The sequence below is a fragment of the Solea senegalensis genome, linkage group LG3, assembly GCF_019176455.1.
Source record: "Solea senegalensis isolate Sse05_10M linkage group LG3, IFAPA_SoseM_1, whole genome shotgun sequence".
In the NCBI taxonomy this organism is placed as follows: Eukaryota; Metazoa; Chordata; class Actinopteri; order Pleuronectiformes; family Soleidae; genus Solea; species Solea senegalensis.
The window spans coordinates 1089426-1114211 of NC_058023.1; the positions used below are offsets into that span (position 1 = coordinate 1089426).

The following is a 24786-nucleotide window of genomic DNA, read 5'->3' on the forward strand; positions in this document are numbered from 1 at the left end:
TCATTTGAAAACGTGGGAAAACTCGTCTATCACATGACTATCACTTTCAGGTGCAAACAGGAAGAAGTCTCTGTTTGTCCAGACTAAAGTTTTCAAACATAAACAGCCACATTTCTTTTGTGTGGACGTTTTTCTTGATCACATGACTCTCCTCACTGTTCATATATAATAATAATAATAATAATGATAATAATAATAAAATCGTCCTTCGATTTCTATGAAATAAAATCTTTATATTTTTACCTCTGATTTTAGCTCAACACTGCCACACGGTGTTCACCTGCATATAAACACTGATCGGGGCAGAACTATTTATTTCTATTTTTCTATATAGATTCAGATAAATATAAAATGCATCTTTTTCTTCTCCTTTTTTACACTTTTACTGTTGTTTTTTGGCCCGATTTAGCAAAAGTTGTGTTTGTGAGTGAATGAAAACAATCATCATCATCGTCATTGTTATAAAAAACAAAAACAGTTTTTACAGCTTCGTCTTTTTTTCATTCACTAAATATTTTAAAACTCGACGAGTCCTCGTTAACGTTTCATTTCAGGACGCTCCTGCTGCCGCGTGTGTTGTCATCCACCAGGGGGAGCTGTGACTCAATAGCACCGAGCGAGAGTTTGCTGCCGAGGAGTCAAGAGACGAAAAGGAAGTTTTCATCTCGTCCGCCTGACGTGTTTCACTTCTGCAGGACAGAAGACCCTGATCCACAGCCGAGGGTTCCACAACCACCTGACCACCATGTGACCACCATGTGACCATGATGTCACGATCATGTGAGCGTTTCATCCAAAAAAGTCAAATCCTTTATGAAAAAACTGTTTCAAACCTGTTTCTGTTTGTGCCTAGATCTGATTCATCCATTCATCTATCTGTAATGCATCCATCCAAACATTCATCCACCTGTAATGCATCCATTCATCCATCTGTAATCCATCCATTCATCTATCTGTAATTCATCCATCCATATGTAATCCTTGTATTCATTCATCTGTAACTCGTCCATTCATCTATCTGTAATACTTCTATTCATCCATTCATCCATCTGTAAGACTTCTATTCATCCATCTGTAATTCATCCATTCATCCATCCATCTATCTGTAATTCATTCATCCATATGTAATACTTGTATTCATTCATCTGTAACTCATCCATTCATCTATTTGTAATACTTTATGCATCCAACTGTAATCTGTAATTCATCCATCCAACTATCCACACATCTGTTATTCATCCATTCATCTATCTGTAATTTATCCATCCAACATTCATCCATCCAACCATCCACACATCTGGAATTCATCCATTCATCTATCTGTAATTTATCCATCCAACATTCATCCCTCCAACCATTCACACATCTGGAATTCATCCATTTATCTATCTGTAATTCATCCATCCAACCATCCATTCATCCATTCATGTGTCATTCATCCATTCATGTATCATTCATCCATTCATGTGTCATTCACCCGTGGACAGTGTCAATGAAAGTAAAGGATAAAAAAATAACTGCGACACAGAAAAGTCAGAAGATAGAAATGTGTTGTTGTCTTTTTTTTTTCTAACAGTCACTCGTTCACATTCATGCTGCGTCGCGTGTCCTGACCTCAGATGCATAGACTGAAAACAAAGAGAGAGGAAGAAAAGAGGAGGAGGAGCTACATGTAAAATGGTGATCTGTCGGCCAATCACAATCCTGGGACTGTTTTCATGCACTGATCCAGGATTTCCCACAATCCCACTGGATCCCGCTCGTGTTCTGGAACCTTTGTGGTTCCGTGACGTGGTGAGGAAAACGTCTGTTCAACAACTAAAGGTGCAACACGCAACATTCGGGATGAATGTCAGGAAATCACGTGTCACATATTGGACCTTTAATGCGCTCATACGCACACGCACACACACACACACACACACACACACACACACACACACACACACACACACATAGGTCCCCTCTGGTCTGTTTGTGACACCAGAGACAAAATGAAAAAACCCTGTTTAATAAAAATCTAATCTGCTTCACGGTCTCTGAAGAAGAGAGAAACTCCACAGACGTGACTTCATCTGACACACACACACACACACACACACACACACACACACACACACACACATCAGTCCTGACCTTTGACCTTTGTACACGTTACAAACACAACAGTCACATGAACACGTGCAGTAAACGGCCGTCGAAAAATAAAAAATAAAACATGTTGAGTTGTTTTTTCACTGCACCGTGTAAACAAAGAAAAGTGCTTGTGTTGGATTATTTTTTTTGTTGTTGTTGTTTTTGTTGTTTTTTTTTAAACGACACACGTGGGAACGTCTTTCGCGCCGAGATCCACGTCAGTGTTTCCGGAGCACGAGCCAAAAAACAAACACACGCGTGTCACATGCTCATGCCTCGTCTTTGGTGGCGGAAAAAAATAAAAAGCCTCCATGTTTTTTTTTTTTAATCTGTGATAATCCGCCAAGGAGAGGAGAAGAAGACGCAGACTCCCAGATGTCTGGGAATATTCTCAGGTTTCCTCTTCGTGGTGCTACAGGCTGGACGGGGGTTCTCCTCCTTCTTCTTCTTCTTCTACATGATTCTTAAAATTGATTTGGAACTGGTTCCAGATTATGATGGACTCTCGTCGTTATAATCCACGCTATAATAATAATCCCAGCGTCTTCTCCACCTGAAGAAAATTCCCAGTGAGTGTAACTCGGAGCCGTTTCCCTCCACGTTCTCTTGTTCCCACTGGGACCAGTTTGACCGCAGCGCTCCAACCGTGGGAGGGACCATTCTGCCCAAAACTCCGCCCCCCGTGTTTGATTGGACAGAGCGAATGGTCGGTCAGGAGTTGGAGCGATCTGCTCGGTCGGAGGGCGTCGCTCTGTCGTGGAGTCGTTTGTCGCGGTTGTTTGGCGACGCCTCCCCTTCACTGATCGGCGGGTTTGCCGCTCCCGGGCTCCGCCTCCCCCGCGTCTGCGCCCACGGTGAACTCGGTGACCCGTCGGGCCAGAGGGTTTGTGCTTTTCAGGAGCTCCATGGCCGAGACCCGGGCGCCGCCGCCGGACGACTTGCTGCCTTTCTTCTGGAGCAGGGCCATGAAGTTCTCGTTGCGGGAGCTGGAGCGTTGAGTGCTGCCCAGCGTCAGGTTCCTCAGGTCGCCGCCACCACCGCCGGGGCCGCCGCCAGGGCCGTGCTTCACCGGGGAAACCAGACTCTGCCGACTGCCGAAGGAGTCGGACGGTTCTTTACGGCCCAGAACCTTTCGCTTGGACCTGAAGAGAAGAAAGAGACACAAGAGCATGTCAAGATAATCCATCACCAAATCACAATAACAATCATTGTGATGGTATTTCACAGAATTTCAAAATAAAACACAATAAAAACACATTTATGATGAAAATTACTCCATTAGACAAATCTATTCGAATATGAACTCTGACCTCTGCAGATTCTTCTGCTTTTAGTTTAGAGTTTAACCTCAGAACAGGTGAGTGAGCCAGACTCCGCCCACTTACCTGAGTGTCAAACACAAACATTTAAACGTAAACTCTGGAGAAAACTTAAGCCTCAGTGTGAGTCTGAAAACTGCTTTAAATTTAGAGACGTGAAACCTTCTGCGTCTCTCTTGCTATTTTCAGCCTCTGTGTGAAAAAACATGAACACTTTGTTGCTTAGAGACCGTTTCTCCTCACAATCCACACAAAACACAAGGAATAAAGATAGAGGAATAAAAATGTAAGGGCCGCTGGTCCTGCAGTAGTTCCACTGTCGTTGCTAGGAAACCATGCGGCTGTTCGCCTCACGCCCTCCCAACAGGACAGTGTGTCTCTCGTCACACGCTGGAGGTTATTATAAGCTCACTGGCGGCTGAGGACATTAGTTTATACTGGTTACAGAGACGTGTGTGTGTCCAGACCTGTGTATGATAGTGAACAGGTCTTCAGTGGTGTGTGTCGTCAGCGTGCCGGCGAGCACGTCGTCATCTGTTTCCTCAGCGATGTGGAGAACTGCCCTCTCTCCGACCGAGTCGTCTGAAAAACGCAAGAAAACAAACATTGACGTGGAAATTCTGGGCACAGAGCAGTGGATCAACAGCTCCTGTGTGCTGTGATGTTTAAATCACTGACTTTCTCTATGGGGTTTGGTGTGGGAGAGTGAGTGCTTTACAAACTTCAGTTTCCTGTTGGAAAAGTGTGTCTGACAGTGAGATAAAGACGTGAACATGTGACATCGTAGACTTCAACTGACGTGGTTTTTATTACACAAGTCAGTGTTTTTCTGGTTGTTTTACCAAAACACACCCGCGTCTTTCCCAGTGAAAGTCAACGTGGAATCAGGTAATGAGATAATCGCACAGAACAACAGCATCACTGTCACAAACAGTGGGGATCGCTGTGTTTTGATTCGGTCTAATTTTCAAAGTCATTGGCTTTGATTTGCTTCAGCAGCAGAGAAAAAATGTCATCAGGGCAGAAAATCAGGAGGAAACGACATGAAACACAGTGGGGAAGATTTTCCCAGGCTACGATTAAACGCGTGTATATGACGTGATGGTAAAACATAAAAAATATTGCTGAGTCGTGTTTAAACTTCAGATATACTGAGTCTTCAGACAGAAAATGCTATGGTACGACAGGAGCTACCAACATATGCTGTACTTCAAAGTACTACAAACTACTATGAACTATGTTGTACACCACACTCGTAAACTGTGCTAATATTTTAACCTAAATATAGCTAATGGATATATTAACAGCTAACCAATGCTAGCTAGAAGCTGTTGACTATATTGTGGCAGAAAATAAAGCTAAGAACGTCTAGCTAGCATGGTTAGCATATGTATTTAGCTATATTAAGGTTAAACCATTAGTGGAGTTTATGTGCGTGGAGTAAAATAATTCAGTAGTCTTTGATAAGGAGTTCTTTTATTTTTAGTAACAGCATTTGGATATATCAACAGCTAGCCACGCCAGCTACAAGTTGTTAACTATATTGTGGCAGAAAATAGAGCCAAGAACTTCTAGCTAGCATGGTTAGCTGTCGATATATCCATAATAATAAAAAACAGGTGGAATGTCTCACCTACTTAAAATATCTTCTGCTACTCCAAAATTTTAAATAAATGTAAATATAATAATTTAAATCCAAAACAGATTATCTTCTCATTTATCTGTGGTTTCACGAATTCAAACGAAAGTTGCTACGCAGCCATTTTGGGAGAAAATTATAAAATTAAAAAATATTTTCAAAAAATGATTAATCACCTTAATTAATATTGTGTAAAACATATACTGGGCAGGCCGATGTAAATCCACTGGGAATCATCTCACCTGCCATAATCCTGTTGCTGCCCATTTTCTCTTCCAGCTCCGTGAGAGAGGAATCCTGCAGAGACGACTGAAGTGACGACTCCTTTGAACTCTCCTCGTCAGGATCCAGGTGGTTCTCCTCTTGTTCTGGCATATCTGGGACACAAGGAGCACTGGGGATATCATCAGGTGCAAACGCTCCGACAGGAGACCGAAGGCCCACGGGGCTGTCTGTCTGCGGCGTCTGTCGGTCTGTGCTGCCGTTAGAGGAGGAGTGGACTGATGTGGGAAGATGCAGAACATTTGGCTTCTTCGGAACCGGAGGAGGAACCTAAAAAAAAAGGAATGTAAATGGTTTTAGTGCAACTCAATACAAAGATTTACTCACTGACGAAGGTGACCTTCCTGACCTTAGGTTTCTTTCTCTCTGAGAACTCGGTGAAACAGGACATTGTCATCCTCGAGGGCAGCGTCTTGCTCTTGTCCTGCAGCTCCTGGGCCTCTTGGTGACTGCACGGAGAAGGAAGTGAACCCCCATCCTCGGGCCTCAGACGTATGTCTGCTTCTGCCTCAAACTCTGGCTCTAGCGTTGGGTCCTCCAGAAGTGGCTGTGGATCTGGAAGAGGAGGGAGGTCAAAGAGGGTCTGGGGGAGTGGCAGGAATGGATGGTCATAGCCGGTTTGTGCTGTGGTGTGGAGATTTAAATCTGGGTAAACAGAAGTACTCGAGGTTTGTGGAGGTGTTTTTTTGGGTTTGGGTTTTCTCATGACTTTGTAGATGTTGCCCAGAGGCACAGGCCTGTCTATGGGTGAGGCAGGAGGTGAGTCAAGGGCAAGGGGGGAGGTAGAGGAGGGGGATGGAGACTTAAGAAGAAGATTAATGGGCCGCTTTGGCAAAGGGGGCTTGACTGCGACAGGTGGTTTGGGTTTTGGTAAAGTGGGCGGAGGACTAGGATCTTCGCCCAGATCGCGGCCATGTTGCTCTTCTTCAATGGTGTCAGACGCACCATCAGGACAGTCCTCTAAGTCACCACGAGACACAGAACGCAACCGGACAGTCTTCAGCTCATTCTGGGAAACCACAGGTAATGTCTGTGAAGGGCTGATTTTTCCCGGTTTTGACGCTGTGGACGTGTCAGAATGACGTCTACTGGCCTTTTGCTTTGGCTTGATTGATGACAGATCCAGATGTGCATTCCCAGGCATCTCAAAGGACAACCTCGACCTCACCGTTGGGTCTTTGGGGGACGGTAATGATGATTTCCTTTCTGGGATCTTTGGGCGCATTTTGCACCCTAGCGTCCCGACCATTCCCTGACCTGCCGCATGGCTGACAGGAACAGTCGAGGTGGGAGTCTCTGACTGGCTAGAATAACCACTTGATGGGGACATAACTCCAGGGGGTTTGAAGGGCGAGGACGCCTTAATGTCAGTTTCAATGGAGAGTTGTGCCGGCGAGGTGGCTCTTGAGGTGGAAGGAGAGTCCAGAAGAGACTCGGAGCTGCCTCTGACTTTCATACATTCAATCACTGTGGTACCTGTTGCTGTGCTGGAGCCTGATAGAGACCTGGGGAAGAAACAAGAGTATTTTTAATCTTTACCTAAGATAATTCATAATTCAAGAATACTACAGAGTCAGTACTTGCAGCTTACATAAAGTACACTATCATTTCCTACCTGTAGGGATCGTTCTTCCACTCCCCCAGCTGCCAGTGAGTAGGGAAGGTCAGCTCTGTGTCTCCCTCCTTCTCTGGTGCCTGGACCTCCAGAATTGGCGGCCCATTGCTGCTTCCACGAACAAGCTCTCGCTCACTAACACTTGATTTAGAGGAGCTGGGCAGGAGAAAGTCCGGCTGGAAGTCTGGGAAGTGGTCTCTTGGGATGTGCAGGCTTTTCGGGCGACCGTCCCTATAGAGTCCACCATGGTGGTGGATCCTTCCCTCTGCTTCTCCAAGGTTCTTCATTAGCGAGACACTCCTCACAGGCGGCGGAGGCTTGCGCTTGGACTTCTTGAGTGAGATGGAGCGGGACCGTAGGCGCAAGCGGCCTTCTGTGCTGTAGTCCGATGCTGTGACGGAGATTGTGTCAGCGGTACTTGCGCTGTCCTCAGAGCTGCCTCTGGGGTAGAGGAGAGCGTAGTTTTCGCGGTGGTCGGCCATTGTCAAAACATTCCCGTTCCTTGTCGACAAAGCGTGTCCATCTGGATGATCCATACCTCCCTCAGGAAAGCAAAAGGAACCGGAATCCGTTGGCGTTGAAAGAGAACGCTCTCGGAACTTGAAGGCATTCTGTGCTGCTATGGAACGTGCTGACCTCTCCCTCCCTCTCCCAGTCTCCCCTCCTCCTCCTCCTCCGCCTCTCCCTCCATCTGCTGCAGCCCCTTCTGTCTCGCTCCGTTTACCCATCATTGATGCTGGTATGATAGTCCCTCCTCTCTCCAGAGGCTCCGACACAGACGTGAATGAACTGGAATGTGAGCTCACCGTCTGTCCCGACCTCACCAACATCACACCGTCCTGCACCCCCACGCCAGTGTTACCGATGACGCTGTGCTGTTTGGGAGGAACCGCCGGTCCTTTGTTCATGCTGTAATTGTACGGCTCGTTCCACGCTCCAGGAGAAAAGGTGGATCCTTTGGGTCCATTCCAGGAGGTGGAGGGCGTGTTTGAGCACAGAAGTCCAGAGTGGTCCATAGTTACCTGGTGACGCTGGTTCCTTGAAACCCTTTGATCTGTGGGTTTATCTGTGAAGTGAAAGATAAGATGGAGAGAGTTACTACAGGTGAACGCATCATGATTTATCAGATGCTGAACAATAAAGTCTGCTGACTTTGTTTCTGTTTTTATCGCTCATTCCACATATTGTTCAATATCAAGAACATCCTCACTAAAGCATGTAGCATGGCACTGCTAATACTTCTGCAAAAAGTAGCAATGGTATAGTAGCAGTCCTAATATTAGCTAATGGTGGACAAACAACTGCTAGGACCGCTAATGCTAATACAAACAGCAGATAAACTACTGTTAGCATTAGCATTAGCGGTCCTAACAGTAGTTTGTGATGTAGTTGTGAGAAAAGTGAGATTGTACGTCTTCGTATGTGTTTCCCGTCCTGTTTGGCACCAAACCACCACATATTTTGCAGAGCAGCTTTGTTTGCTCGTCACAGCTACAGTTTCTGTCACCTTCTTCCTCGGTAAACAAACTTCACCCCCAGTATTTAAAAGCTGAAAAGACAGAGTCTGACTGGAAAACTGTGGCTCATATTATTGGGTAAATGAATATGTCCAGATCTTTGGACCAGAGCAGAGTTTTGCAGACTCACAGATCACTGCCAGCAATAGCACCCTCTACTGAGAGAAACAGGTTACTGCAAACCTGAGGCAAGGATTTAATTCCAGGTCCAAAAAGAGTTTCCTAAATTTCCTGCATTTCCCTGAGAAATGAGGTCAGGTTTCTGCAGCTAAAACACTTTTTTTAAACAGTTTTATTTTGAAAGTTAAATTCTGTCCGTTCTCTTCTTCTCAGCCTTCAGTTGAAGTGAGTTCACAGTTTGTGTGAGCGGAAACTCGATCTGCTCTCCAGCAGCACGAGAAACAAGAAACTGAATTAGGAGAGAAAACACTGGGGGGAGGAGGGTCTGACACACACACACACACACACCTGCAGGTGAGGTGGCGTCGAGGTCAGAGTGCGTCTTCCTCAGGACGAGGTTCTGGTGGGGGGTGTTGGTGACGGGCTCCAGGGAGTGAGGCTGGTGGGGGGAGGGTTCTCCCGGAGACGGGGAGGGGGAGTGTTGGAGGAGGTCGACGCCGTGGAATTTACCTCCTCCTGCTGCTCCTGCTCCTGCTGCTGCTCCACCTGAGGAAGACGAGCAGAGAGGTCAACGCGGGGACACGGGGACGTCCACACGACTGTTTTCATTTTAAAAACACAAATATTGAGAAATACATGTGGTTCAGTTTAAGTCTGAAAACTGCGGCGTTGTGGTCTGAAGTCTGGACGGAGAAAAGTGGAAACTTTTCGAAAACGATGACGCAGCGAAACGCATTATTATTATCTCAAATATCAGCCGCGGACAAAAAGCTCCATGAACGCCTTCTGTTCATTCTCAGGCTCCCAGACTTTTCACCATATCATTAGTAACACAGCAGAGGAGACAACTGACTTCCTGTGAACACATGAACAGTCGCGTGACATACTTTTACAGGTGTGTTACGAGGAGGAAACAAAGAAGTGGAGCTGCAGCGATTATTTCATTATTCAACGTCTTAATAATCCAGGCATTGGTTTGTTTTTTTCAATAACTTAAACGCTCCGTTAAGTTTCTTTGATTTTTCAGCTTCTTAAATGTGAATATTTTCTTTTTCTTTGCCCCATAAAACAAAGACAACCACTAAAACTCAATCATCTTGTGTTCGGGGACAAAAACACTGACATTTCATCACTGATTTCATTCAGAACCTGTTTGTGCTCTGATGAAAAGCAAAAGTCTGTTTTTCTCTCCTGTTCAGTTTCACCCACTCAACATCTGCAGCAGAGCAGCCGCCTCATTCATTCATTCATTCATGCTGCATCTGAGTTATGACTCAGTCGTCACGTATCTCCAAATATAACTTCGGTCTTTTTACTCAACGGGAAAACTTTAAATGTTCACATGAATGTGAACGTGTGATTCCAGAACCCTCTCCTCCTCAAAGGTCAATCTGCTGTCGCTCCTGAAGACGTCAATAATCCGCTCTGTGGAATCTGTCCTCACTTTTCAGCTCAGAGACAAAAGACAACCATTTATTGGTCACATTTTCTCTTCAGTTCGTCCCACAGACTGTCCTGTCCACAGACTGTCCTCTCCTGGACAGGACCACGTCCAAACACACACTGACATCATGTTTGTGGATGATGATTAGCATTAGCCAGAGTTAGCTAATGCGACCTCGGTGAAAACTGTGATTCAGACAAAAGCTAATAAAAGCTAATTATCTTTGTGTGATGTTACAGAAGATAATGAACGTAAAAAAGTGTGGTGTCGTAAAAGAAGTATAAGAGAAATGTAAGAATTAAAGATGAATGCTGGCGTTCCTCAGGGCTCAGGTTTAGGTTCCACACATTTTAAGTAGAAGAAAATTCACAAGAGATGTCACATAGTGCAGCTTTAAGCCTCCTGTGGACGATAAAGTGGTAGAAGACGAATGGAAGCAGAGAAACGGAGCGTTGCACTCATATACTTGTCATTACGGTAGAACCTCGGGAATTCTGCGGACCGAGCATTCAATCAGGGACGAGATTCTGTCAGCTTCTCAGGGCCGTAATTCCTGAACGGTGGAATAAATAACTGGCAGATATGGAACGTGAACGTTATCTTGGGGGGAAAAAGGAGGCAGAAGAAACTCACTCAGGGACAATTCTACAGCCAGAAAATCTAGATAAATCCTCATGGTGCTCAGAAGACGCTTCGTTGATGTGAAAGTTTGACGCATATTTTATCCATTTCTAGTCTTTAATAAAAAGGTTCAGGGACAAACAGATGGAGGACGGGGAGGAGGAGGAGGAGGAAGGAGATTGGTCCAAGGTAGCCATGACAAAATGTTCTCTCATCCTCCTTCATCCTCCTTTCCTTTCCATCACCTCGTCACCACTCGTCCCTTCCAGGCTTCTCCTCTTTCACTTCCTCTCTCTTCCTTCGCTGCTGCTGCTTTTTTCCTCTCTCTCTCCTTCTTTCCATTTTTTTAGGGAGGAAAGAGAGAGAGAGAGAGAGAGAGAAGAGTGGCGAGTTGCCATGGCAACAGCCAGCTGGCTGTGAGCTACCTGAGAGGCAGAGGGGATGAGAGACTGGGCGTCACGGTAACAAGCCTGGATAAATCTGCTCACACGCTTCTTTTCATCAAATCAGTGAAAAAAGAAGAAAAGTCATATTCTTTTTCTGACAGTGAATGTGACACATTCATGTTTTCAATGACCTTCATTCATTCATTGCAAATAACAAGTGATTGAGTGTGTGTGTGTGTGTGTGTGTGTGGGCGTACTGCTTCGAGCACATATGTATTACATTTATTATAGGATCTTTCACTGACATTAATGTATAAAAACCTTCACATTTATGTATAAAACCTTCACATTTATGTATAAAAACCTTTAAATTTATATATAAAAACCTTTACATTAATGTATAAAACCTGCTGCATTGTGTATTTTATACACTGCAGCCTTTGTGTTTGCTGTGTTTCCAGAGTGAGCTAAAATGACAATGACTCCAGTAGTGTAGCATTAGCCAGAGTTAGCTAAAATGACAGCGGCTCCAGTAATGTAGCATTAGCCAGAGCTAGTTAAAATGACAGCGACTCCAGTAATGTAGCATTAGCCAGAGCTAGTTAAAATGACAACTGCAGTAGTGTAGCATTAGCCAGAATTAGCAAAAATGAAAACTGCAGTAGTGTAGCATTACAGAGTTAGCTAAAACAAGAATCCATTTTATTTCAATATTATTTTATTAATATTAATATGAATGAATATTATGATGCGTTTGTTTGACAGAGAAAACAGTGAAATATTAAACTTCCGTCTCTGTTTCTGTCTGTGAGACAGAAAATGTGACACAAGTACAAAACCACAGGACAGCGTCATGATCACCTGACCTTCCTCTCCTCCACACAGCGGGTGAGAGAGGGAGAGAGAGAGAGAGAGAGAGGTGCAGAAAGACATAGAGATATTTAACTATAAATGGATTCACATGAGGAGAAGGAGAGAGAGAGAGAGAGAGAGAGAGAGAGAGAGAGAGAGGCAGCCAGTGACGAAGCAGTTGCTATGCCAAAACCACACACACACACACACACAACACACACACACACACACACACATCCAAACTAAAGGAGGCTGAGGCTCAGTTGAGATGTGTGTGTGTGTGTGTGTGTGTGTGTGTGTGGAAGCAGGAGATTCAGAATGATGTTACTGAGGATGACCACAGCATACTAACAACTCACACACACACACACAAGGCTGACGAGCAGAGACATCGTGTGTGTGTGTGTGATCGGAAGACCAAAATGTTATTGACGTCAGATCTGCTCTCTGCAATGTTCGTTTTCTACCCTAAATCTGTGTGTGTGTGTGAGTGAGTGTGTGAGTGTGTGAGTGAGTGTGTGAGTGAGTGAGTGAGTGAGTGAGTGAGTGAGTGAGTGAGAATTTCAGGCATGAATAAACAAACTGAACGAGCAACAATGAAGAATGTGCGTCGTAGTAAAACCACACTCTGCCTGTTTGCATCTTCAGTGTCATTTCGCTCGTTTTAAAATATTCATGTGCAGCTTTGTTGTGATAAAGCTTCATAAGAGTGAGAGCGTATTTAGATCATTTGTCTCTGATGTAAAAAAGGAAGGAAAAAAAATGGATTAAAAGCCAGTTCTCCACTACCTGACCATGAATCTTTACGTTTGCTAAACTCAGGTAATGCATCGCTTCATTACCTGAGTTAAGTTCGGGTTTTTAATGCAGTGAAACCTCAGCAGCTCTCTTCACATCTCCGTCGCCGCAGAAAAGGAAAAACACGCACCTGTGATATCGAGCGGGATGAAGTGAGCCGGCGCTCGTCTGCCCAGGTGCCAGCGCGGCTTCTCCGCCACAGGAGGCCCCGCGTTCACCGACGTGGCCGCGCTGCTGCTGCTGCTGTTGTTGCTGCTCCAGCCCAGAGGGGGGCGATCTGAGCCACAGGGGGACGGCGACGGGGACGGGTCAGTCGCCGACCTCAGTCCAAACACAGAGGAGGCGGTTTCATCTTCGTAGAGCTGTTTGGAGGCCGGCTGTGGGACGGGAAAGAAAGACGAGAGTGATTTTTCAGGCGGGGAAATCCCCACACCAAACCCCATAGAGAAAACCAGTGATTTTAGCTCGCGGGGACACATGAGCTGCTGGTCTACTGCTGCCTCGTGTGGTCACTCTGTGTCACTGACGTAAATCCGAACACAAGACTTTTAATGCCGAATTCACTGAAATAAGACATTTGAACTTAGTAAGAGATGCAACAGTGGATCAACAACTCCTGTGTGCTGTGATGTTAAAATCATTGGTTTTCTCTATGGGGTTTGGTGTGGGAGAGTGAGTGCTTTACAAACTTCACTTTCCTGTTGGAAAAGTCTGTCTCACAGTGAGATAAAGATGTTCTTAAGATATCGTAAACTTAAACTGACGTAGAGTTTATTCAGTGAGTCTTTTATAAAGTGGATAAAATCTGTTTATTTCCTGTTATCTGTACCGGCGGCCATGTTTTCACTGAGCTCACAGTGGCTCGTCTCCAACTGCTTCTTGGCTCGGGACGCACGAGATATAAATACCTCATAGAAAAATCCCAAATAATCCCTCTGAATCTGAAGTATATCGACTCTCACTGCCAAACCGCCATTAAGCAAGGCACCAGATTCCAAACCTTAGATTCTCTGGCTTTTAAAATGAATGAAACAGATTGAATGAACGCTGCCTTTGTGCGTTAAGATATTAAGATTCTTTAAAAAGTGAGTAAGAGGGCGGGGCCAAAACTGAGATTATACATTATTCTCGATATTTTACAACATTCAGTGACAAATTACAAATAACAAGTGAATCCTGTCCTTTCTTCAGATGGATGTTGCAGTTCTTTAACGTCACAAACAAATCCTGCTGAGAACTGTGATGGAAGGGGCGGGGCTAACTGTGTTTTGATAGAAAAAGGAGAAAATATCCAAAAGAGGATCAGTGGCACTAATAAAGAGTGTTTCTGCAGAAATACTCAAAGTCAACTTTAAACAGTGAACATCACTCTCCCACACCAAACCCCATAGAGAAAACCAGTGATTTTAGCTCGCGGGGACACAGGAGCTGCTGGTCTACTGCTGCCTCGTGTGGTCACTTTGTGACACTGATTTAAATCCGAACCAAGAATTTTTAAAGCCGAAGTGACAAAATAAGACATTTGAACTTAGTGACGGAGGCAGCAGTGGATCAACAGCTCCTGTGTGCTGTGACGTTAAAATCGCTGATTTTCTCTATGGGGTTTGGTGTGGGAGAGTGAGCGGTTTACAAACTTCCTGTTGGAAAAGTGTGTCCAACAGTGAGATAAAGACGTGAACATGTGACGTAGATATGTGTGTGCGTGTGTGTGTGTGTGTGTGTGCGTGTGTGTGTATGTGTGTGTGTGTGCGTGTGTGTGTGTGTACCAGGAAGATGAAGTCAGGTCTCTTGTTGATGGAAACAGGTGAGCGGCTGACGGAGGTGGACGCGTCGTCAGAACTCTGCGAGGACGGATGTCTGAACGTCTGACCGGTCAGTTTGGAGTCGCACAACTGCTCCTCAAAGTCTGTACACACAACAACAACACACACACGCACACACACACACACAACAACAACACACACGTGTGCAAATCACACAACATCACAAACAGACAAGGGGAAAAAAGAGGTTTTGAGTTAGTGTTTCTGCAGCGCACAATACAACAGCGCACGCACACACACACACACACACACACACACATAAATAAAAGTGCTGTTTTTCATCACCCGTAGTTTTCCCTCCTCTCTCTTCTGACCAAACTGCTGCTGTAGAACATGAACCTCCTCACGTTTACGTCTCATCTTCTCATGAGACTCTGCATTTACTCTCTCTCTCTCTCTCTCCCTCTCTCTCTCTCTCCTTCTCCTTCCCTCCTTCCTTTTCTCTGGTCATCCCTGAGTTTCTTCTTACTCATCTGAAGCTCTCTCTCTCTCTCTCTCTCCTCTCTGCGGCAAACTGACTCCCCCTCAGAGCCATTTGTAAACAGATTCCTAACCCCCCCCCACCCCTCCTCTACACACACTTTGCCCACTGCCTTGCCTTGCGCCACACACGCACACAAAAACCACATTCCCCCTCCCCAGCCCCTCAACCAATCCTTCACCCCCCAAAACACACACTCCCTACACACTGATCCTTAAAGCCATCCCACACACACACACACACACACACAGAGCTTGTATTAAGTTGTGGGTTGGACTTGCTCTACTGGACAGTATAGATTCTTAAGGCCATGGTTGCCAGGGGATTTTAAAGGGGTGGGGTTATCGCAACGACACCACCCACAGACCCACTAAGCAGGGAGTGGGAGGAGTCAATGGCAACGTCTAATGTGTTTGTGTTGAGGAAATTTGACCTGGTCTCTTTAAATGATTATTTAAAGAGGCAGGATGAAGAAATTAGATTACTTTTAGATTCAGGGATGGATGACTGACCATCCAACTGACTGACCATCCAACAACTAACCGTCCAACCGACTGACCATCCAACCGTCTGACCACCCAACTGACTGACCACCCAAAAGGCTGACCATCAACAGGCTGACCATCCAAAAACTAGCGTCAGCTTGACTGACCGACTGACCATCCAACAGCTTCTGCCGTCAACCGACTGACCATCCAACAGACTGACCATCAACGAGCATAACCCGTCTGACCGGGCCTGACATCCAGCCGACGAACCATCCAGCGTCGCAACAAATCCAGCGAATGACCATCCAACCAGCGACCATCCAACAACTAACCATCCAACCGACTGTATCAATAACTATCAACGGAAGCTGACCATCCAACCAACTGACCATCAACCATACAACCAACTGACCATCCAACCAACTGACCATCCAACCAACTGACCAACCAACTGACCATCCAACCAACTGACCATCCAACAACTTACCATCCAACTGACTAACCATCCAACCAACCAACTATCCAACCAACGATCATCCAACTAACTATCCAACCAACTGATCATCCAACCAACTGGCAGTCCAAATGACTGACCATCCAACCAACGATCATCCAAATGACTGACCATCCGACAAACCATCCAACCAACGATCATCCAACTGACTGACCATCCAACCAACCGTCTGACTGATATGTTGTTATTTTGCCCCCTAGAGGCCACAGAGTGTACGACTGTTACTTTAACAATAATTGGACATTTCATGTGTTAAAAGGCTAAAGGATCAGAAATAATAATAACAATAATAATATAATAAGAATCATAATGATAATAATAATAATAATAATAATAATAATACATCTGATAAAAAAACATTCAAACACTGACAGTTCAGCAGGTTTATGTCATAAAATATGATATCATATATAAATAAATAGATGCAATGCAGACATGACCACGCCCACTTTTAAACACAATCTTGTTTTCCTCTGTAAACTGTTAAATAGTGTGTGTGTGTGTGTGTGTGAGAGGGAGAGAGAGAAAACAGCCGGATCAGCTGAAAGAACAGAAGCCAAACCTCAAGTCACTCACACTGCAGCGTTAAAAAGGAGAAGAAGAAGAGGAGGAGGAGGAGGAGGAAGTGAGGTGTCAGCAAGACATGAGGTGAAGAGAGGAGGAAGAGGAGGGAGAGGATATGAAAATGAGGAGGCAGGTGGAGAAGGTAACGAGAAATAAAGATAAAACACAGAGAACACAATAATAACCTGATCATCATCATCATCGTCATCATCATCATCAGAACCACAGCAGAACAGAAGGTGAACACTTACTGATCCAGGTTTGAGACCAGAAACACAACTGAGACCAGGAGGAGGAGGAAGAAGAAGAAGAGGAGGAGGAGGAAGCAGCAGGGTGTAAAGGTATGCTGGCCCCTCCCACTAACACACACACACAACCACAGTCACAATACACAGGTTAGTGATGCATGAGTGCTTGTCTGGGCCGAGGGGTGTGTGTGGTGTGTGGGTGTGCGTGTGTGCGTGTGTGTGTGTGTGTGCAATGCGTGTGGTGTGTCGTGTGTGTGTGTGTGTGTGTTGTTAAGTGTGTGTGCGTGTCCATTCACACACAAACTCATCCATCCTGACAATATTTGACCTGGTTGTGTGTGTGTGTGTGTGTGTATGTGCACTGCTGTGTGGACATACGCGTGCGTGTGTGTGTGTGTCCAGAGAAAAGTTTAATAACTGAGGAATATCATTGAACATACAGGGATTATTATTAAGTGTTGGTGTTGTTGTGTTTTCGTTGCTGATAATCTGGATTATTCCATGCGTTGTACAGGTTTGGCCAAAACAACCCTTGACCTTCAGCATCTTCATTCAACTAATCCACGTAAATTCATGACTTGTTCACACAGAACATCTCTTAATCTCATTTTATGTGAAATTAGAAATTCATAAAAGTGGGATATTAATGTCAACATTGACAGGAGACACTCAGTCTTAAATAATCCAGGCAAATCCACTTGTTTCAATTAGATTACAGCAGATTGGCGAGAAGGAAACGCCGTTTTCACACAACAGTGAGATAAATCTGTCTGCTGCGAAAAAAAAAACAAAACACAAAAACCAAAACAGACTGTGGGCGCGCTGCGACGCACACACACGGAGAGAACGTGAGAAACAGCCGGAGAACGAAGGTCAGGTTCATAACTGAGGAGGAGGAGGAGGAGGAAGAGGAGCAGCGGATGAATGTTTGACTGCTCTGAGGCCAGAGAGAGAGAGGTGGTGAAGACGAGGCCGTCCACCACAGTGTTATATAACACACACACACACACACACACACACACACACACAAGCAGATGGAGCCACAGAACACAAACAGATACTGAGATACAAGCTGAAAACACACACACACACACACACACACACACACAAATGAAGAGAAACGACAGGGAAAGATGAATGACTTCACACACACACACACACACACACACACACACACAGCGGCTGTTGTCCACCTACAACTGTCTCCATCCATCTTACATCATTATACACTGAGACACACACACACACACACACACACACACACAGTGACGTCCATTCATTTAAACAGTCTTATCACTACTAACCTTAACCTTAACCACAATTCAAATGTCATTTCTAAACTTTAACCAGTTCCTCAGGAATCAGGCTGAGCCTCATTAGGACCAGGTTTTGGTCTCCGTCAGTTCACTTCTTGAGTGTCTTGACGTCTCGAGATCAAAGTGCTGGTGTTTGGCTGCTGTGAGTCACTTCCTGTTCCTACAGTCACACATCTGGATTTAACCTGGACGTCAGTCACGTTGGTGAAGTGGTGAATCCAACTTTTTTACTTCAGAAAGTAAACAAAGGTCAAACATGATGTAAATAACATCAATCTATATAATCTGTGTCATTATTTCTCTGTTGATTTGTTCAAGGTCTCCTCACTCCTTCACCCTCACTCATTCACCCTCACTTCTTCACCCTCACTCCTTCATCGTCACTTCTTCATCCAACACCTCACTCCTTCATCCTCACTTCTTCATCCGACACCTCACTCCTTCATTCAACACCTCACTCCTTCATTCTCACCCCTTCATCCAACACCTCACTCCTTCATTCAATGCCTCAATCCTTCATCCAACACCTCACTCCTTCACCCTCACTCCTTCATTCCATCCCTCATCCTTTCATTCAGCACCTAACTAATTCATCCTCACTCCTTCATTCAATGCCTCACTTATTCATCTTCACTCCTTTATTCATCCTCACTCCTTCATCCTCACTTGTAGTTAAATGACTGTTTAAATGGAGAGGTTGAGCAAAGGGTGAGAGAGCATGAGTCACACAGAGAGAGAGAGAGAGAGAGAGAGAGGTGTGTTACCTGAGGAAAACACACACACACACACGCACACACACACACACACACACCAGTGTTTATATAAAACAAACCTCAGATAACAACACAAAGGTGAAACCCCCACACACACATTATTCCTCTGACGCACACACACACCATAAACACACACACACACACACCATATCTGCATAATAACACACACACAGTGAAACAGTCGACACACACACACACACACACACACACACACACACACACACACACACACACTTCATTCCCACCATTTCTGATCCCTCTCCTTCACACACACACACAGTCACACACACACAGTCACACACACACACAGTCACACACACACACACACACACAGTCACACACACACACACACAGTCACGCACACACACGGATCACGGTTACCTTGCAGCAGACTCTGGAGGTTGAGCTGCGCCTGCTGGTGCAGCTCCTCGACACACTCCGGCCTGCTCCACGGTCCAAACACGTTCACGCTCTGTTGCCATGGCGACCCGAAGTGGGCCGCGCCGCTGATGCTGCCGCCGCCTCCTCCGCCGCCGCCACTGATGCTGCTGATGCCGTGGCTGCCATCGCCGTGACTACTGCTGCTGCTGCCGCCGCCGCGTCTGCCGCCGCTCTCTGCCTCCAGACTGAGGGAGGCTGAGGAGAGAGGGAGAGGGAGGAGGGTGGGAGGGAGGGTGGAGGAGGAGGGAGGGAGGAGAGGAAGTGAAATAAGATCATTAAGAGTTAAAATAAAAAAGAGAAGCGGGGGAAATAATGAAGAAAAGGGAGGATGACGGGGAAATGAAAGATGACAGCGGGTAGAAAGAAGGAGGAGAAGAAGAAGGGAGGGAGGGAGGACAGGAGGGGAAACGATGAAGGAGATAAATGATGACACAGGAGAGGAGAGAATGTGAAGAGAGGAGCAGGAAAAAAGAAAGAAACATGATAAATATGAGGTGAAGAAAAGAAGGGATGAGGAGAGAGAGAGATCACATGTAAATAAAAAACCTCTGAATTTGCATAACTAATACCAAGAGACATAGATTACATAATCCCGTGTGTTGTCAGGGAGAAGAAGGACCGAGGAAGGAAGGAAGGAAGGAAGGAAGGAGAGGTGAAAGTGAGGAAGCAGGGAGACAAAAAAGGATTGTGACAGAGAGAGAGAAGGAGAGAAGGGCTTAAAGAAGGAGGGAAGGAAGTGTCACAGCGTGTCAAAGTAAAAGCCCCCAAACACAAACAATCCCTCGAGGAGACAAACAAAGTCGCCACAAGGTGTCGCTGTTCACTCCAGCAGGACGAGATCACTGTAACCATGACAACAGAACACCGCGGCTGTGACGTGAAAATGTTCTAAGTGTTCATTAAGCTGTGAGAGGCTACGGTGGCCTGGAAGTGCAAAACATTCATTCATACACAGCATAAATCCCTTTCACACTCTCCCACACCAAACCTCATAGAGAAAAACGCCGATTTTAGCTCGCGGGGGACACAGGAGCTGCTGGTCCACTGCTGCCTCGTGTGGCCACTTTGTGTCACTGAAGAGTGTCTCAAATAAATATTTCAGAAGCCGAATTTTACGAAATAAGACATTTGAACTTAGCGATGGAGGCAGCAGTGGATCAACAGCTCCTGTGTGCTGTGACGTTAAAATCACTGATTTTCTCTATGGGGTTTGGTGTGGGAGAGTGAGTGCTTCACAAACTTCAGTTTACACAAGGAAAAGTCAGTCTAACAGTGAGATAAAGACGTGAACATGTGACGTAGATATCGTAGACTTACAAGAACAACCAATAGGAGGCACACTCTCTCTCTGAGCTGCTCTGTGATTGGTCAAATTCTCAATAGGAGGCGTGGAAGACTAGTTTGTAAAGCACTCACTCTCCCACACCAAACCCCATAGAGAAAATGAGTGATTTTAACATCACAGCACTCAGGAGTTGTTGATCCACTACTGCCTCCATCACGTTGTCTCAAATGTCATATTTTGTAAAATTCGGCATTAAAATTCCTTCATTCAGGTTTACCTCAGTGACACAAAGTGACCACACGAGGCAGCAGTGGACCAGCAGCTCCTGTGTCCCCGCGAGCTAAAATCACTGATTTTCTCTATGAGGTTTGGTGTGGGAGAGTGAGTGCTTTTACAAACTTCAGTTTCCTGTTGCTAAAGTCTGTCTGACAGTGAGATAAAGACGTAGATTTGTATGTTAACGTTAGGAAGATGTGTGCCTTTAAATTAAATATGTGTGTGTGTGTGACAGAGTTAAATAATGTGTGTTTTAAGTCACATAAGCCCCAGGAGTTTGTGGAAAATGAGACACTAATGACTGTAAACACACAGCTTGGAGGGACACACACATGCACGCACACGCACAAACACACACAGAAAATCACATACACACACACGCACACACACACACACACAGTGTATCATCAAACCTCTGAGACTTCAGTGAGTTTCTCTCCTCACATCAGCAGATTTAACAAACTAACAGGTTTTTAAGGTTCTTCACTGAATTCTGCTCATTTTGTCCTGTCTAATTAGAAAGTATGAGTATTATGATTCTGTAAACATAATTATATTATAAAATACTTTTCAAAAATGTAAATTAGTGTATTTTTGAAATAATGTGTATTTTTGAAAATAGAAAAACTTTTACACTGTTTTACATTTATTGACAGTTTTTTCACACTGATATTTACCAGTGATTCAGCCCAGTATTAGTGACTATTATGATCTTAGTTTGGTTCATTATTTTCCTGCTAATGTTGGCTGATATTTCCTGTATTTGCTATTATTTCACAACTGTTTTCCTGTGATTTAACTCTTTTTATTTAGTCTAGTATTTATTAGTACTTGTTTGGTACGGAATTTCAGCCTACAGTGGCCCCTGAGGGACAGCAGTCAGCACACAGTGAAGCCTCAGCTCAGTGCTGCCCTCTGCAGGAGAAGCAGAGACACATTGGTCACTGAGAGGACGAACCACAAAGTCCATGAATTATTGATGAGACGCTGTGAGGAGAACATTTTACTTCAATTATCTTTATATTCTGCAGTTTTCAAGTTTGTCGCCGTCTGCAAAAGTTTAAAAACACAAAACACATTTTTTTTATATGTATGCTAATATCACACACACACACACACACACACACACACACTGCTGCCGAGAACCAGCGAGACACAGAGGCTCTACGTCAGTCTACGTCTTTATCTCACTGTCAGACAGACTTTTCCATTAGGAAACCACTCACTCTCCCACACCAAACCCCATAGAAAAAATCAGCGATTTTAGCTCTCGGCGACACAGGAGCTGCTGGTCTACTGCTGCCTCGTGTGGTCACTGAGTGTCACTGATTTAAATCCTAACGAAGGATTTCATAAGCCGAATTCACAAAATAAGACATTTGAATTTAGCGATGGAGGCGGCAGTGGATCAACAGCTCCTGTGTGCTGTGACGTTAAAATCACTGGTTTTCTTTATGGGGTTTGGTGTGGGAGAGTGAGTGCTTTACAAACTGACATAAACTGCCACAACATGTTGTAGAAGGTAAAGGTGAGTCAGCAAAATGTGACAGTGGAGTGAGTTAAAGGTGAGTCAGCACTATGTGACAGTGGAGTGAGTTAAAGGTGAGTCAGCACTATGTGACAGCGGAGTGAGTTAAAGGTGAGTCAGCACTATGTGACAGCGGGTGAGTTAAGGTGAGTCAGCAAAATGTGACAGTGGAGTGAGCTAAAGGTGAGTCAGCGGACAGTAGAGTGAGTTAAAGCTGAGTCAGCACTATGTGACAGTGGAGTGAGTTAAAGGTGAGTCAGCACTATATGACAGTAGTGGTTAAAGGTGAGTCAGCACTATGTGACAATGGAGTGAGTTAAAGGTGAGTCAGCACTATGTGACAGTGGAGTGAGTTAAAGGTGAGTCAGCACTATACATTGGGTGGTTAAAGGTGAGTCAGCACTATATGACAGTGGAGTGGTTAAAGGTGAGTCAGCACTATGTGGAGTGAGTTAAAGGTGAGTCAGCACTATGTGACAATGGAGTGAGTTAAGGTGAGTCAGCACTGACAGTGGAGTGGTTAAAGGTGAGTCAGCACTATGTGACAATGGGTGAGTTAAGGTGAGTCAGCACTGTGACAATGGAGTGAGTTAAAGCTGAGTCAGCACTATGTGACAGTGGAGTGAGTTAAAGGTGAGTCAGCACTATATGACAGTGGAGTGGTTAAAGGTGAGTCAGCACTATGTGACAATGGAGTGAGTTAAAGGTGAGTCAGCACTATGTGACAGTGGAGTGGAGTTAAGGTGAGTCAGCACTATGTGACAGTGGAGTGACTTAAAGGTGAGTCAGCACTATGTGACAGTGGAGTGACTTAAAGGTGAGTCAGCACTATGTGACATCGGGGGTGAGTTAAAGGTGAGTCAGCTCTGTGAGTGAGTTAAAGGTGAGTCAGTAAAGCGTGACGTGTGTGAGTTAAGGTGAGTCAGCACTATGTGACAGTGGAGTGAGCTAAAGATGAGTCAGCACTATCTGACAGTGGAGTGTGAAAGCACTATGTGACAGTGGAGTGAGCTAAGGTGAGTCAGCACTGACAGTGGAGTGGAGCTAAAGGTGAGTCAGCACTATGTGACAGTGGAGTGAGCTAAAGGTGAGTCAGCACTATGTGACAGTGGAGTGAGCTAAAGGTGAGTCAGCACTATGTGACAGTGGAGTGAGTTAAATGTAAACAGTGTTAAAGAGTTTTAAATGAGCTGAGCGATAAATAATTCACTCAGTTTATTTAGAGACCAGATAGTGTGTGTGTGTCTTTAACACACACACACACACTCCTCAGCTCCACAGTGACACCTGCTGTCTGCTGTGATTCAGCCCTGAAGTTAATTTACAGCGACCTGAGCCACAACTCATCCTCCTCACCTTCCTCCCTTTCACTCGTTTATCCTCCTCCCTCTTTCCTTAAGTCACTTTCCTCTTCTCCTCCACGCCTCGCTTCATTTCTCCTTCTCTCCTTTTTCTCTCTCACTCCATCACACACACGTGTGTGTGTGTGTGTGTGTGTGTCCGTCTGATTAATCATCATAATCACAGTGACGCAAATCTCCACGTCAGTAATTAGCATAAAATTAGATCTTTGTTAGCAAACACGGATGACTGTCTCTGCAATTACACACACACACACATATGTATCATAAATATAAAATAGGCATAAATAAAATAGTTATTTTCATTACACGCTGCTCTCGTAATACCTCGGTTGCCATGGATACAGCTGAATCATTCTGGTGGGAAAATGCAACACACACACACACACACACACACCAGTGAGACGATGAGGCCTAACAGCTTATTCACACTCACACACTCACGCTGTGACTATTTTTAATTATTTTAGTCATATGATGAAGGTGATGACGATGATGAGGGTGAAAATCTTCTTCATTTCACAGAAATAAACTTTGTTCTACTTGTATTCACTTCACTGTGACTGTAAACACACACACACGCACGCACACACACGCACGCACACACACACGTACAAACCTCCTGACCTCTGGCAGAAGTTGCTGAGTCAGCGTTCAGTGTGTTTGTGTGATCAGTCACTGAGATACTTAATCACTGTGTGTGTGTGTGTGTGTAGGGAAGATACTGCATTTGTTGTTGTTGTTGTTGTGTTTGTCTTTTTGTCGCTACTACGGTCATCAGACAGGAAGTGATGTCACTGGTTTTCAAGGTTGATGGGGCACACACACACACACACACACACAGTGTCTTTCATTCCTACGTCTCTCTCCATGACCTTTTGACCCTAATAGTGGAGGTCAGTGTACACCCATCCTGCTGTTCATCAATCTTTCTTTATCACCTACACACACACACACAC

General features: G+C 44.9%; 1 protein-coding gene across 2 annotated transcripts in view; it reads right to left on the minus strand.

Annotated features, from left to right (window-relative positions):
• Window positions 1–2119: 2119 nt before the first annotated feature.
• nhsl2 (NHS-like 2) overlaps window positions 2120–24786 on the minus strand; it is a 25747-nt gene continuing 3080 nt past the window's right edge. For both annotated transcript variants that reach the window (XM_044022321.1, XM_044022323.1), the window contains exons 2-10: window positions 19318–19572; window positions 14496–14635; window positions 12860–13106; window positions 8977–9174; window positions 6992–8057; window positions 5726–6881; window positions 5337–5646; window positions 3923–4037; window positions 2120–3278 (exon numbers count right to left, since the gene is read on the minus strand). In XM_044022321.1, the coding sequence (XP_043878256.1) occupies window positions 2933–3278; window positions 3923–4037; window positions 5337–5646; window positions 5726–6881; window positions 6992–8057; window positions 8977–9174; window positions 12860–13106; window positions 14496–14635; window positions 19318–19572 (3833 nt within the window). In that variant the 3' untranslated portion in view covers window positions 2120–2932. The remainder of the gene's footprint in view (window positions 3279–3922; window positions 4038–5336; window positions 5647–5725; window positions 6882–6991; window positions 8058–8976; window positions 9175–12859; window positions 13107–14495; window positions 14636–19317; window positions 19573–24786) is intronic.